Source organism: Hippocampus guttulatus, chromosome 8, assembly GCF_054856545.1.
Source record: "Hippocampus guttulatus isolate MCC_2025c chromosome 8, RoL_Hgut_1.0, whole genome shotgun sequence".
NCBI lineage: Eukaryota > Metazoa > Chordata > Actinopteri > Syngnathiformes > Syngnathidae > Hippocampus > Hippocampus guttulatus.
This window is the reverse complement of record NC_141268.1, coordinates 21,387,619-21,403,367: the sequence shown is the minus strand read 5'-3', so window position 1 is coordinate 21,403,367 and position 15,749 is coordinate 21,387,619. Positions and strand designations below refer to the sequence as shown.

General features: G+C 45.2%; 1 protein-coding gene across 1 annotated transcript; it reads right to left on the bottom strand.

The window, feature by feature from the left end:
- znfx1 (zinc finger, NFX1-type containing 1) lies at positions 1–15,351 on the bottom strand. Its single transcript, XM_086117108.1, has 19 exons — positions 15,217–15,351; positions 13,952–14,020; positions 12,726–13,654; positions 12,408–12,636; positions 11,921–12,270; positions 11,224–11,403; positions 10,978–11,084; positions 9,640–9,866; positions 9,413–9,544; positions 8,629–8,777; positions 8,057–8,200; positions 7,482–7,587; positions 6,630–6,862; positions 6,187–6,326; positions 5,843–5,975; positions 5,030–5,197; positions 4,116–4,226; positions 3,933–4,028; positions 1–3,594 (listed from the first exon to the last, which is right to left on the bottom strand). The coding sequence occupies exons 2-19, from the start codon at positions 13,983–13,985 to the stop codon at positions 1,138–1,140; spliced, it is 5,925 nt and encodes a 1,974-aa protein (XP_085973234.1). The 5' UTR covers positions 13,986–14,020; positions 15,217–15,351; the 3' UTR covers positions 1–1,137.
- Between the last annotated feature and the right edge of the window lie 398 nt (positions 15,352–15,749).

The window sequence follows — 15,749 nt, the reverse complement described above, 5'->3', positions numbered from 1 at the left end:
TTGACATTTTTTGGTTTCTTTTTATTTGCTTTATGGTGAACATGCAGCGGGTAATATTGACCCATGAACATTTCTGGTGTAGGCAATAAACAATCACAAGAGTGGGGTTGAAGTGGAGACAACAGTACAACATTCAAAGTGAGCCATTTTAGTCACACACAAGTAAATACAAAACAAAAATTATTTGCAGAAAAAAAAGATTTTTTTTCTCCTGTTTCTTCTTCTTGCACGGGGTCATGTTAGCAGGGGAGTTGCTAGCGTTAGCCACCAACTCATTAACAGACGGCTTGTCAGATGGCCCTGCCATAGAAAGCAGGGTAGTGAACCTCTTGAGATGATACGGAAAAAGATCTGCATCACCATTGGCAGGATTGCAAAGTTAATCGCTGATGAGCGCGACACGGCTCGCTGCACAACAGGTTGTAGCAATAAAGACTGATTTGCGATATAGCCATTTAAAACATAAGCATACAGACATAAAACATCGCTAAGTGACAATGAGATGGCTTATAGGAAAGTAGTCATTTGAAACAAAAGTGGGAAACAAACAAACATGGAATAAGCACTGCAAAGGCCTCTGAAATCCCCCCCAAACAAATTCCATCCTTTATCTCAGCCGCTAATCCTGACAAGGGTCCCGGGGTATGCTGGAGCAGATCCTAGCTAGGGGGGTACATGCTCAACTGGTTGCCAGCCAATTACGGGGCACACCAAGAAAAACATTCACACTCACAGTCACACCTCGGACAATTTCGTTTTCCATTCACCTACCGTGCATGTTTTTGTAATGTGTTAGGACACCGGAATACCCGAAGAAAAGCCAGAGAACTTGCAATCTCCATACGAAAGACGGAGCCGGAATTGAACTGTGCACCTCTGTGAGGCGAACACGGAGGGGGGGGGGGGGGGGCTCCATTGTCCTCCCACATTCCAAAAACATGCACCGTAGGGTTAATTGTTTACTAAATTGTGATGGTGAGCGCGAATGGTTGTTCGTCAATGTGTGCCCTGCGATTGGCTCAGTCCCTTTCTGAACCTATTTCCAAATTCTTGGTATCATGTATATTCAGGCTAACGTGGCCATTTCAACAAAACCTGGCATTGTGACAGACTCTGTCATTTTGACGAGGAGGAGGCTTAGTCTAGGTTGAGATTTCCGAAGTTAAGGAGGTTGTTGGCTTCGGACCAAGCAGGGTGTTGCGCTCCGTCCATCGCTGTGGCGACCGAGTTGCCGCTGGCCAGTCTGTGGCCGCCGCCGCCAATGGTGGCGTCGCAATCGGTGCAGCGTCGAGCCTCCATAGCCCCGCCGCACTCGGTGATGACGTAGACGTGGCCGTTGGGGCACTGATACCAGTGTCCAGAGCGTACGTTCATGGCCGAAACTATCATCTTCCGCTCCTCGTCGCTGATCCCTAAACTGGTAACGGGCACCTTTCGCTTCATCGCCTTCAAGGCCTCGTTCCCTCTTTGTTCGTCTTGCTCGGTGAATTGGCCGTGCTTTCCCAACGCCTCCTTCACAATTTTCTGGGTCTCAACATCAATATCGTGACTTTTCCCGAGTTTCGCCGCCTGGCTCAAAAGGGCGATGAATTCCACCCAGAGCGTGAGCCTCTGCAATTCCCTTTGCAAATCAAAGATCTGCTGCTCAGTAAATTTCTGGTGAAAGTTATTTACCCACAATTGGAAAGTGTCTATCGTCATCCTGAACCTGTTGAATTCGATGGATGACTCGTCTTTTACGACCGCCAGGAGTTTCTGAATTCTTGTCAGGAAGTTCAGCTTGTTTTCCAGGACCCAGATATCATTCGACGTGATGTGTTTGCTTGTCAGGATACGTTTCATATGCATGTGTTGCTCTTCGCCAAGCACACCTTGGCTAAAAAGTCTCTCTACCAGAATGTTGATCTCCGCAGTGTGATTTTTCATCTCAACTTGATTGTCGCGTATCTTTTCCTTCACCATCTCTATCGCTGCCAGACTTCTGTTGATGTGAGATCCATAACGTAGGTTCTTGCGGATCGGAGTTCGACACTTGGGACATTCCTTCAGCTTGATGGCCACCCGCCCTTCTCCGTTCGCCTGCTGCTCGTCATCCATCGCCATGTACGTGTCCATGGACACGAGTTCGACGAGGTGGCCGCAGTCTTCCAGCTGGATGAAGCGAGCCTCGGGCTCATCCTCCATGCCAAAGAAAATTTCTGTGACTTCGTCTTCGTGACAGATGCGACATTTGCTCGGACACGTGTCCCCGCACAGGCCGATGCAAGGGTGGCCGCATCTCAGGGTCAGGGCACAGGGCTGGGTACACGGCGGCCGATCGCACGGCTCATGGCACAACTTGCCGCAGCTTTGGTGAGGGCACTGACAAGCGCAAGGCTCACGGCAAGGGACGCAGGGCTCGCCGCAGGTCTTCATGCACTTGCTGTGGACGCAGCGGTTCTCACAGGGTTTCTGACAGGGCGGGCAGTCGCGGGTGCAGGGAATGGCGCACTTGTGGGAACATATGAGAAGACGGTCGCACTGATGAAAACAGGGGGCGTGGAAGCGTCCGTTGAAACACTGGCCGCACGTTCCGCGACAGGCGTGTCCGCATTTCAGCTGCTGCTCACATGGGGTCGCGCACGTCGGCTCATCTTCACACGTTTGGTAGGAGCAAGCGGCCAGCTGGCTGTGGCCGCATCGTAGGCGGAAGGTGACGTTGACCGCGCACTTGCTGCTGCTGCATGGCAGCCCGCACCACGTGGCACAGCGATGGCCACACTGCAGTGTACTCTGGCAAGGCATCTTGCACGTGAAAGTGTCTGGGTCCTGGTGACAGGGAACCATCTGTGTGTGCTGACACTTGGGGATGATCTTTTCAACCGTGACTGAACATTCTTCGGGACATTCTGCATGGCAGACAAGTGGGCACTTGTGTCCCAAATGGCATATAATTCTCATACAGTCCTTGACGCACTTGTACTTTTCGTGCTCCTGGTCGTAGGGGTGGCAGACACTTGTGCACACGTGGCCGCAGTCCAAACGGTACTCACAGGGTTGGAAGCAGCCTCCCTCGGGGGCCTGCAGGAAATCGTCGGCGCAAGCGGCTTGGACCTGCCGTCCCGGGTGATTCTGACAGCACAAAGTCAAGGCTTCCCCGATCTGACCGTTCTCTCTCAAGGTACTGAAGATGTCGCTCCACAGCTTTACCTGGCCCAGCATCTCACTGTTGCCAATGAAGTAGAGACCTTTCTTGGCTCGAGACAAGGCCACGCAAACGCGATTGGAAATATTCAAAAAGCCGACTTTCGACTGCACGTTGCTGCGCACTAAAGACAACAGGACAATGTCATTCTCTTCTCCTTGGTACTTGTCCACGACACAGACTCTGACGCCTGAAAATTGGCTGGCCGGCATGAGCTGGCGCAGGCATTGGAGCTGGGCCGTGTAGGTTGTCAGGATGGTAATCTGATTTGGTGTGTACTCCTGAAGAAGAAGATAACGACACAGAGCAACGACAAACATGGCCTCGTGTAGGTTTTGATGGCTTTTGCCCTCCTTGAACTGTTTTTCAAGTTGGTTGTGCGCCACGAAGAACACGTTGGTTTTCAGACCCTGTAACAGAGATTTTAAATGCAAATAGTTATTTGGAGCTCACCAAAGGACAGTCACTTTTGAAAATACAGTACAGTGGTACCTCTACTTACGAACGTCTCTTCATACACAATTTTCAAGGTACAAAATTCCTCAACAGGAAATATTTCCTCGTTATGAAAGACATTTCAAGATAGGAAAGGTAAAAAGACAGTATGGGCCGCTATTCGCCGCTCAGAGTTTCCTGAACGCAACATACTTATAGCTGCTTTGTCATTGGCTATAACCTAGCATCTTCCTGCCATCCCATTGGCTAAGAGGGAGGGAGAGTGAGTAAAGCACGTCGATCCAACACAAACCTTAATGTTGTCAAAGTTCAACACAGAGGGATGATTTTCCAGCTCTTTGTAAATGTGTGGCGTCAGAAGGCGGGCGATTTCTGGCCTCATGCGATGCTAAAAAGTCAGCAGGGGACAAATGAGCTTTCGGTTGAAATACAATCGGGCTACACTGCAGAGCACTCCGTAAAAATTAGTTCCAACCTGTTGCTGAAGTCTGACAAAAGGAAGTCCCATATTGACCAGCCTCTCGAACATGGACACCCCCATTTTGAAGTTCCTCTCCAGATCATATTCTGTGGAACTGGGGCGTAGCTGTGGAAATATCGAGAACATGTTCAGTATTTTTGGAGGACATTTTCGGGGCAGCACGGTGGCCTTGTTCTGAGCATGGTTGTCTCAAGAGTTCTGAGGTTCTGAGGTTCTGGCTTCAAATCTTGAGTTGGGCCTCTAACGTTCCAAAAACACGCATGCCATATTGAAGCCTGTAACTTCTGTGATTGACAGGCAACTATGTCATGGGTGTGCCCCCCTTCTCCCACCAAAATATGCTGTTCAAGGCTCCAGGTCACCTGATGCAGAAGAGACGACTGGATTTACAGGTTGTAGATTGCTTCCATTAGGAGCAAGCGTTTCATGGGCAAAATTTCACTCAGTTCATTGACCTTTCCCTCTCTCTTTCTCTCTCTTTTTGGGGGGGGGGGGCATTGGCTTTTCAGTGATTCATTAACGATAGGGCTTTTCTATCTCACTACTTGAAATTGAATCAACATTGCCATCTTCTGGTTTCTGCACTCAATTACTGCCTCACTCGATTACTGCGCACTCTGACTTGAAAAATGAAAAACTGAAAAAAAAATGTAGGAATGACATGAAAACAAGAAAGAATGGACAGTGATTTTAATGCATGCAATCAATGTCCTTTTTTTTTTTAAAGACCTTGCCAAACCGAATAGTGTATTTATTTAAAATCATCAAGCCTTGACATGTGCAAGGCTTTGGCGCACTCTTGTGGCATCTTCGAGCATTGTAAACGAATAGAATGCAAAAAAAAAGAAAAAAGTAAATTGGCGAATAGGCAGAGGTTCACTGGATCGATTCGCTGTGACGCCTCTTACCTGCTGGTGGTCTCCAATGAGAATGAGGTGCTGACATGCTTGACTGAGTGCGGTGATGATGTGAGCCTCCAGAACCTCCGCCGCCTCTTCGACAATCACCAACCGCGGGCGCACCTCCTGAAGGACCTTGCGGTACTTGGCCGCACCTGTTGTTGTCATACCGATGACCTGAGGGCAGCAGTCAGGAACAATTTGAAATGATTGGCTCAAAGTGGTCAATGTGCTCCCTCTTATGAGTACCAGTCAAGAGGCGAGCGGCAGCATTTTGGACCAACTGGAGACGCTTGATGGAGGATTGGCTGACTCCAAAATCAAGTGCATTACAGTAACCCAGCCGGGATGTGACGAAGGCAGGAATTACTGTTTCAAAGTAGCATAGTAGCACCAAATGCTCAACCAAAAATGAGGTCAAAGTTGTCACTGTAAGCCACATTATGTACAGTTCTAACATTAACACCAATGTTAAAGTGAAGTGGTAAACAACGGTAAAGATTCAATTAAAATGTAGCCCACAAACAACAGTTGAAAAAGATAAGATTAAAAATTCCAAGGTTAAATGCAGATTTATTCTACTTAAAAGTTAAATAAAACTGTATGGTGCTTAATACGTGGACGTACTTGATGGAAACCTTTTTATTTTCTTCATATAAAAGTTTGAATTTAAAAAAGGAGTGTTTACTATTAGAATTTTGCAGTTGCGTAAGTGACTCAAAAGTGATGAAACATTCTTAGTTATTGCACATTACATGTTGGGAAGTAACCTGCTTCATTCTACGTGTGAGAGACAACGATTGCTAACTTTCTCGCGTGTACCTTGGCCCTCTTGAGAATATGGAGAGTCTCATCGCGTTTGATTTCAGCATATCGGTCCGCCGCCCGCTGGTATTCCTCTTCGTAGATTTGCGCTTCGTTACGGATGTCAGCTCTGTAGCGTACCATCCACAACCTGCAGGCGCACAGAAAGTCTATTTGTGAACAAGCACCACCCACATCGTCATGCACAAGATATACCTGGCTGGAAACCGTCATCCTGGGTGAGCTGGGAGGATGTCGGACACATAAATATGCAGCCATTTGTAAATGGTCAGAAACAACTAATCAGTGCAGTTCTACACTGACAGCCACCATGGCAAGTGAGCACGGGTAGGAAAACTGACCGATAGAGTCTCCATCGGTCTGCCATGCTGAGGGCCAAAACATCCAGGATTCTTTTTTCCTCTGCTTCGCTCATAGCAGTCTTGTTGGCCAGCTCTTTCACGACTTTGCGCTTCATCTTCTTCTTCTGTTCCCGTTGAAACTGAAAAAAAAGAGGGTGAAGGCGAGACACAAATTGAAACCTTTTTATTGTTGGTTATCACAGGCTTTAAAGTAGTGATGGGAAAATGGAGCTCAAAATGCTTCATGAACCAGTTGTTTATTGAGCTGCCTCACTGTTAAACATAGGGCTGAAAGCACAATGATTTGCCGTTTCTTAAACCTCTTTCTTTAAAACAACAGTGCCATCTACAGCAGTCAAAAAATACAACAACTGGTTCATGAAGCAAATATGAAGCTTCATTTGCTCATCACTACTTTAAAGCGTTTGGAAGAGAGAGCTTACCATCCATTCTTCCTCAGTCTCCTCTGGTTTTTTTGGGTCCTGATCCATGCCCATCGCCAGTATAGATTTCTGTATTCTATTGAGGCCCGCTGCCTCCCTGAGACGTTCCGTCTTGTCGTTCCTGCCACGTTCAGTTGTCATGTCTTCCTCAATAATGCGTTCGGCCTGGATCAGATCGGCCTCCTCTGCGACTTCAATGAGGTCCTCCTGCTGCAACTCTATTACAACCTCATCTGCAACATTAAAGATGGATTTGTAAATGAATTTGAGCCCATTCGGGATGTTACAAATCAATGTATCGGCATAACGTCCTGGGACGCGATGGCGTCTAATATGAGATACACAATACAATACCCTAAACATCAAGTGAGTTTTATTGCTTTGTATCATATTTGGAATAAAACATAACGTTTTGTCCATTTCACTTAGAGTGGCAGAGATCCTTTCATATTGTAATTGGAGTGAAATATATCATTTTTGAGGGAATTGTGTTCTCATTAAATTGAGCCGTATAGGATTGCATTGTATTGTAAATGCAGTGAATTGCATCTTGTTAGTTGATAAAACATATCACACTTATAAAAGTCAACACTAAAGATACATTGTATCACTCCTGGGCCATAAATAATGATTTTAAAAATAATGTTTTGTCCATTTCACTTAGAGTGGCAGAGATCTGATAAATATACAGTATACTTTTGATCTACTTTGTAGGTATGATCCAGGCCTGATTCAGATTTGAGGAAATCCACTTCCAAGCGTTTCTTTCTGCTATCTCCAGTAGACTGTCACCCATCACCGACAAGATGCTCTGTCATTGCTGGAGTGAGGCGAAAACCTCTTGTCACTCACCTTCATCCGTGTTTGTGTCCTCTGTTTCCATCTCCAGAATGCATTCGGGACCCAAACCTAACCACTCCACGATCAAACTGGACTTGCTGTTCCATATCCCAAGATTCTGCATTAACATTCATTTTTTATTCAGCAAGTTTGTTCATTTGCACGCACGTGCACACACACACGCACACGCACACGCACACACACACACGCACACACACACACACACACACACACACACGCAGTGATAAGTCATACACATGTACTGTACTTACTCAACTTTCTCAGCGATAAAGTTCGAAGTATATGTGTGAATATCATATCGTCCCAGCAACATTAACACGAATAGCCGATGTACCAAGCATTTCATGCAAAAATGGCATCTGCCACAATGCGACGGTATTGTGCAAAGTAATTTATCGAGCAAGAACAACAAATAAAATCACTTTTATATTCACTGTTATTTACTATTGGGGCCCCTTTGATGGTCATGGGGTCCCCGGTGCTATAGTTTGTTTATGCCTCGGACAGTTTAAGTTTACATTGTATTGTGCAATACACACATCTATGTGCTTTTACAATACACTCACACGTGGTTGGTGTAGTCTTTGCCAGTGCTTTTCATCCATGAACTTTTCGAGGATATTCTCACGCAGGATACCGGTTAGAGAACAGTGAAGTGCGTGCTTGGAGTTTTTTATCCCAGTCTCCAAGTCACGCAATTCTGAGTGTATCTGATCAACACAAAAGGCATGAATCAACATCAGACTTTTAGATTCATACTTATTAAATCAACTTGATTTCAACGCATAGTAAAAAAAATAACTAAATAAAAACTAGCCTTCAACTTGAGCAGTGAGCTACAGTATGTCAGTTGCCAGCGTGTCCGTAATACAACACAAGATATCAAGGTTATGAGCCACACACAAAAAGAAATTGTTGTCACGCCACACAAGAAGGCATGCTCAAATCCCACCACGGTTGCTTTTTCTGTTTTCGTTTTGTATTTACACACTAGAAAGATTTTTTAACAATTGTTATCAAGACTTTATTACTTCGTAGGCTAATGACACATGGACTGAATTATGTAGGAAGGAATGGAACTTTTGCCCCCAAAAAATAAAATAAAATAAATGCAACTTCAACACATTGACAAGCTCACCTCTGTGAATGCGTGGCGGAGATAAGATGGCTGTTGCCGTTTGACCGAATTTGAGGCAGCCAGTTCTTTGAGGTTGCAACTCTTTAGGCGGTCACTGTTGCTGCGGCCCCCCACTCGCACAATGCCCCCGTGCAAAAACGTATCGATCCCTTTCATGGACAAGTTGAAAAAAAAAAAAAGTGTTGCCACATGAATTTCAACTTAAACATATGATGGAATATGGAAGTGAAATAATTATGGGGCAATAATTGTCGCAAACCATTTACAAATGCGTCCTTCAATCTACAAATAATATAAGTAAATAGAATCCGTATTCGAAACTGTGATCACAAATGTGTCGTGAGAATTTACAAATGCGTAACTGATGTTACAAATGTGGAACATAAATTTGCAAATGTGTACATCGATTTGTACATCTAACATGGTTAAGCATGTACATAAATTCGTAAGTGTGTGACCTAATTCTCGTCGCACATTTTGTGACTTCAGTCACGCATTGTAGATCCATATTGCACATTTGTGACCATGGTTACGGATACGAATTCTTTTGACATATTTGTGGATTGGAATACGCACTTGTAAATAGTTTTGCCTAATAATAGACCCGTAAATCATGCATAAACAAAACAGTTGTCTGTTACATATCAAACCCAAAGTGGGCAAAGACCCATTTGTCATTTTTGTGTGTTTTTGCCCAATGAATGAACTGGTCCATTCGGCGATCGAGCACCAAAGTTTGACCATCACTGATTTAACGTCACATTCAACTGGCCTCACAGCTTACCCTCAAGGAACTGATCCAACGCATGGTTAGTGTAACACACGACCAGCATTGGAGAATTTCCTTCCGGATCGCGCCAAAGATTTTGATTATTCAGAAGAGCCTGTGCTATCTTTAATCCGACGTGGGTTTTTCCTAAGGAAAATCAGACACAGGAACGAAATGATTATCTCTGCGGCGTCCAAAACATTGATGTATTGATCAATTGTGATGAACGGCATTCATTTTACCAGTGCCGGGGGGTCCTTGTATGATGGCCAGCTCCTTGGTGAGAGCCAGTTGGAGGGCTCTCATTTGGGACCCATCCAAGCTAAACATCTCCTTCTTGGGCCAGGCGATTTTATCCAGGCTGTGAAAGGGTCTGACGGACTTTTCAGCAATGGATGACAAGTCAAAAATGTCGCTTCCTGTGAGGTATGCTGGCGGGTGGATGTCAGTGTTACACTCCACGATGTACCTGAAAGCGTGAGACATCGTGACATCATTTAGCAGTTGTTGGGTGGAGTGGGCACAGCTGTATCAATCAGCTAGAATGGAAAAGTGCAGCTGGCGACAACAAGAATGAAGGGTAAATTCAAGGAAAATAGAGTATACAAAAAGACAAGGGGCCCAAAGACAGAGCCCTGGGCAACCCCGGAGTTAATGGGATATTACAAATACTGATCATCATAAACATTTGAAGGATGAATTGCTGATGATTGAAATATTCAGACCAGCAGGAGAAAGCTACCTGGTGGGCTGCACTTTCAACACTGATGCAATCCAAACCATTTCATTGGAGTGACTATTTCCCTTTTACTTAAAAGTCTCTCACTACAATTCAGAATAAACAAACTACAAATAAATACTTTGTGGAAAATGGAAGATTACGGTCGTGTTGAACCATCAATGTCCAGAAATAAATGTTGACCCAAGAGCAAACGGATTGGACTCGGGATGCAGCAAAAGGTCATGAATTGAAAGTGTACAATGTTAAAGGGATTGCTGTAATGTGAGCTTCTCAAGTTCAACAGTCCTAATAAGATGCGGGGTCATCCGACCGCCTGGATTTGTTGAAGGAGCACTTTTTCCCCATCAAATGAGGTGTTTCTTCCCTGATGGCAGGTCTTGTCTGAGAGCAATTCCAGGATTCATAGGCATAAACACAGTCTAAACCTGAAGATCGGTAAACATAGATCTGGTCAGTTCCTGAATCAGCCAGGTTCATGATTTGAATCTTCGTACTTCATCGGGAATCAGGAAACCAAGGTCTCCATTAACTCGGTTCCATTAAGTCCTCGGAGTGGCTGCCGCTGAATAAACTTGGAGAGTTAAAAGAGTGATTTGGTTCATCCACTGGCTGATTCAGTTGGGTTGGGCAACGACAAAACACTAACTCGGGTGAACGGGATTACTTTAGTGAGTCAGGCTAACCGGAGTCTATCAAAGGAAGCGATATTCAATTATCAGTGCTAATTGTGACTATTTGTAAGAGCTTAGCCAAAAACGATTGGGGATCTGAATGCAAATGAATACACCCAAGTCATTTTTTTCGAAGAAAACACAGGCACGTTTGCATTTTTGCCTACCTCTGAAAGGCCATGTCATCCTCGTCTTGTTCTTGCAGGCCTTCCAGAACATATCGGTAGGCCTCAAAGTAGGCAGTGGTCTCAACCATCACAAAGGTCTGCTCTTTCTGATGGATTAAATAGGATTAGCCTCACCAGACATGCCCTGACAGCTGAAAATTGGGCTGTGCCGCATATTCCACTCATAGTTCTGAGTTTGTGTTGGTGCCGGTATTACGCAGTTTAAAAACAGTCGGTGTTGCCTACCTCCATCCTGGCCAGCTTGTATCTGCTGTCATCCGTGAACATAATTGCGACCTGTCCCTTGGTAAGCTTCTTGGGGTCTCGGTCTGCCACGGTGGCGTACAGCAAGCTCTCAAAATGATCACAGGAGAGGCAGACCAAAGAACCATAGAGCAATCTCTTGGAGTTCTCCCAGCGCACAAACTGAAGAGGGACAATCGAGGGGAGCGTGATGAAACACGGTGATATTTCACTCACTCAAGCGTGTCCTCATGTCGACAAGTACACTCGTCACAAAATTTTCCGGAAATGCGGCTTTTGGATTTTTTTTTTTGACACGGTGACTTTGACAGCTGAACTAAATTTGACCTCTCAACTTGAGAATGTAAAGACCCAACTCCTCATTGTTTGATTACGTTTTGGACAACACGCTGTTTTCGAACAAGAAGCTGATGGGAGAAATTCACAGCAGGGTTTTGATCATCAATCGACCAAGAAATGTCTGTGGACTCTTCCAGGGCCCTCTGTATTTCTGTTGCAACCTGTTGTATCGAAACGCTGAACAGTTGGACGTGTGCATTCAAAAGATTCGAGGCCAAATGAAGTTCACCAGTAAAGGTTATGAGGAATTTTAGGTTCGTCCTGAAATGTCACACAAAAGCCCAACATTCCTAACATCATGTGCGTAAAAGTAGCGCATGTTCCAAATGTTCCATCTAACCTTAAGTGGCTGGACATCAAACTTGACAACATAGGCAAGACCACTCAGCGTGCATTTGGGCGCCTCCACTTTCACATCAAAATACACAAGGATGTCGTCAAAGCGCTTTTTCTCCAGCTCCGCAGGGTTTGCCTCCATTTGCATATGACGCAAGAACTGGATCCCTTCACGGAGTCGCCGCACCAAGTCCTCCCTCATGAGCCTGAAATGTGTGTCCAGGTAGATGAAGGTGTTTGTGTATCGCTGTGAAGTGATGTTTGGTCTGAGGAAAGGCCTGTGGTCCTCTACGAACTCCTCGGCAGTCGGGTAGATGGGCATGGTCCTGAAAACTGGCTGCTTGTCCTCGTCATCTAGGTTTGGAGCAGAGGAAGCAACTTTTAAGTCCTCGTCATATCCACGCAGATCCGCCCCTTCGCCGAGCGGCAGCCGAATCGCATCTTCACATTCGGGACCGCACCAAGGTCAATTAGGCCGACATTTCCGTTACCTGTCAAATCCAACTGGAGGAGACCATAGGTGTCCCTGCTTGGGTGGAGCGTTCCTTCGCAAGACTTCTCCTGGAGGTGCTTGAGCAGACCCTCAAGTCGCGCCACCTTCTCCACCACCTCAGCTAGCACATCAACTCTTGCCGTCCTCAGTCCGTTCACGGAGGCTTGGAGCAGCGTCAGTAGCAAGCCGACAGGTTCGGCCGAGCTCGCGGGGAAGGTGGTGAGGACCTAGAGATCAAGTGTGGAAAACGTAGGGTGACATGAATAAATGAGATTGGAAATCCAGGAAACTCAGAGCTGCAATTTGATCTCCTTACATGTGTAAGAATCAGCAGGATGTATTCCAGGTGACGCGGATATTGTTCCCTGCGCTCTGGTTTGCGCTCTAACTTCATGCCTGCCAGGTAGTGGGGGAGGACGGTGCGAAAGAAGCCGGAGTCTTTTAAGATGCTAGCCAGGCGCTGCAGGGTGACTCGGTTTGAGCGAGATCTGAAGGCTTTGCTGAGCACAAGGCAAAGGAGTTCCACAAGGTCCTGCCGCATCTCGGTCTCCAGCAGCACATCTGGCAGGGCTGGGTGAGAGCAGAGGGTGAAAGCGATGGCTGACGGCTCCTTTTCGGAAAGCTCCAGGAGGGATTTAAAGCCCAGCCGGGGACCCTGCGGTGCGCCGTTTCTGCTTGTGGGGCTCCCTCCGTCACGACGACGAGTATCACCGGAGCCATCTCTTCTTTCTTTACTCCACGTACGTTGTCCTTGCCTTTTCCTGCTCCCTTCATGGTCTTTCCCACCAGTACTTTGAGGAACTTGACTTTTTGCGTTTTGACGATTACCTGAGCCAACTCCTCTCGCTCCACTTCCCCCCGTATGACGCCCTATCCGGCTGACATCTTGAGGACCCTGTGGCGCGACGTCTCTGCTTGAGAAACAACGCTGACTGTCACCAGTGGCATCTCTTCGTCCTTTGGCTCCCAGACAATTTGCTGGCCCCTCTCCACCCCCTCGACATCCTCTCCCATCAGCTTCTCTTTCCCCTCCCCTATTCAATCCGTGCCTCTTTTCAATCTTTACCCTGTCCCATAACCTCATATCCCCACCATCCTTCTCCTCACTGCGTTTAAATGCTGCATTATACCCTCCTCTCCCGTCTGCCTCCTCTTGTCGACCAAAACCAACCCTACAATTTATACTGCTCCTGTCCTGTGCGTCTCGATGTGCGCCTCTTCCTCCACCAAAACGTTGTCTGATATCTGCATATTAAGGGGGGGATATCATATGTAAGAAAACCTTAAAACACAATCAAAGGCGAGTAAAAATTAGTGATGAACAAATGAAGTTTCATGAAGCCTTTGCAATCATTTTTAACTTCCTTACATGGCACTCTTGGTTTAAAGATGCAGTGGAAATGTAATACATTTCCATTGCACTAGATTTTAAATTTACACCAAGAGCACTGTCGACAGGAGTTAAAAATGTTTCATGATGCTTCTTTTTCCCATCTATAGAGAATATGTTTAGCCAAAGATGGATTAAATAAAAAATCTCACTCTTGTTCATGGGGTTTTTTTGTCCTCGAAACATTTCCAAGGTCTTGATTGTCCAGTTTCAGCTCAGACCTAGATTGCAACAAACAGGAAGAAAATAACTCATTTGAGCAAGGAATAGAAAACTCACTTGTATTCTTTGGCATTTGACTTGGCATGACTCAGATTACATCTTAGTTTTACTGTTTTGTGCTTTCCATTGTTTTCGTTATTAATGTATTTTTTTATTGTTGTATATATATTTGCTCCAGGTAAAGCACTTTGTATATAGCGATGGTTGCTTTAAAGTGCTCTATAAATACAGTTGAGTTGAGGGCTATTTAAGCATTGGGGAGGGGGTTAGGCGCTTTCAGTTAAATAGGGGAAACAGGAGAGGATGTACTGTATACACAGCCCCATTAAATGTAAAGATATTCTATATGTACTACTCGTATTACTGTTTTATATCATCACAAAGGGAAAACGCCACCTTATTATTCACTCAAGAGCTCGATTCAAGCAAATACGACAAATAATCTTTCCAATTTCACTACCACAACTTAAATAAGCATGTCAACATGCATTAAAAACAAGATTCATTGAGAACGAACAATGGATGGCACATTAAGCTAATCATATAAAATTCAGGGTGGTGGCAGGGGCGCTCACCTTGACAAATACAAAAAAAAAACCCAGTCTGCCGCAAATTGGGCGGCCCCGCGTAAAGTCAGGCAACACGACGGAGTCCCAATGGGCACTAAAGGCACAGAAGTGCTTTATCCCCTTAAATAGAAAGGAGGATGACTGCTGTGGATTCTTTCTGTCCTTCCTGCAGTTTCACTTTCGATTAGCACCAGCGCGCCCTCTGCGGGCTGCGCGAGAGATCTGCAGAGCATCGTCAGTTTCTCTTTATCAGAAAGGGAATGAGGGGATGGCATACGCGGAAACGGCACCTCCATTTGATTAGGGATGGAAAGTCAGAATTCTCACTTTAAAGTCAGAATTCTAAGATTAAAGTCAGAATTCTCACTTTGAAGTCAGAATTCAGAGATAAAAGTGAGAATCTTGCCAACCTTGTTTTTTTTCCCTTCATCGGCTAATCCTCTTCCGTATTCTACGGCACAGTCATTCGCTCGTATATTCTGATTAACTCTATCGTAATATTTGTTATTCATAACTGAGTGGCATATTACAGTATCGGTAACATGAATAGAATTGTCATTAAACTGCATCTCATGGCCCAAAAATGGCCAGTAATTGTACAACAAACAAGCAAACAAAAAACTTACATGGGGTTTCGTGCGTTCACCTGAAGCTCCGTGGCGTGAAACTGTGGATGCTCGCCTCTGTGAGCAATTTTATAGGCGCGCTGAGTTGCGACTTCCTCGCAACTTTCGTTTTCCTAACGTCAGAGGAGCTCACGCGCACGCGCACAGAAACACAATATGTAATTGTGATGCGACAATACGAGCGTTTACATGCTGTTTGGTTGAAAAGTATAGGAAAACTCTACATGAGTCATTCCAGAAACGGAGGATAACAATTCATTTGAATATAACTATTACATATCCACTTTGTTTTTCTTATTTCTTTCTACGCACAATCTTGCTGCTGTAGATTGTAAATTTCCCCAGTGTGGGACAAATAAAGGATATCTTATCTTATTACGATTATTTTACGATAACGGGACAAAACAAAATCATCCCCAAAAGTACTATACAGTATTCCCATAGCATAATGGCACGGGGTAGTACAGTACAGGATCAAAATGTCGAACGTAAATCATGCACTGCAGCCGTAGTAAAACCATAAAATTTAAGAA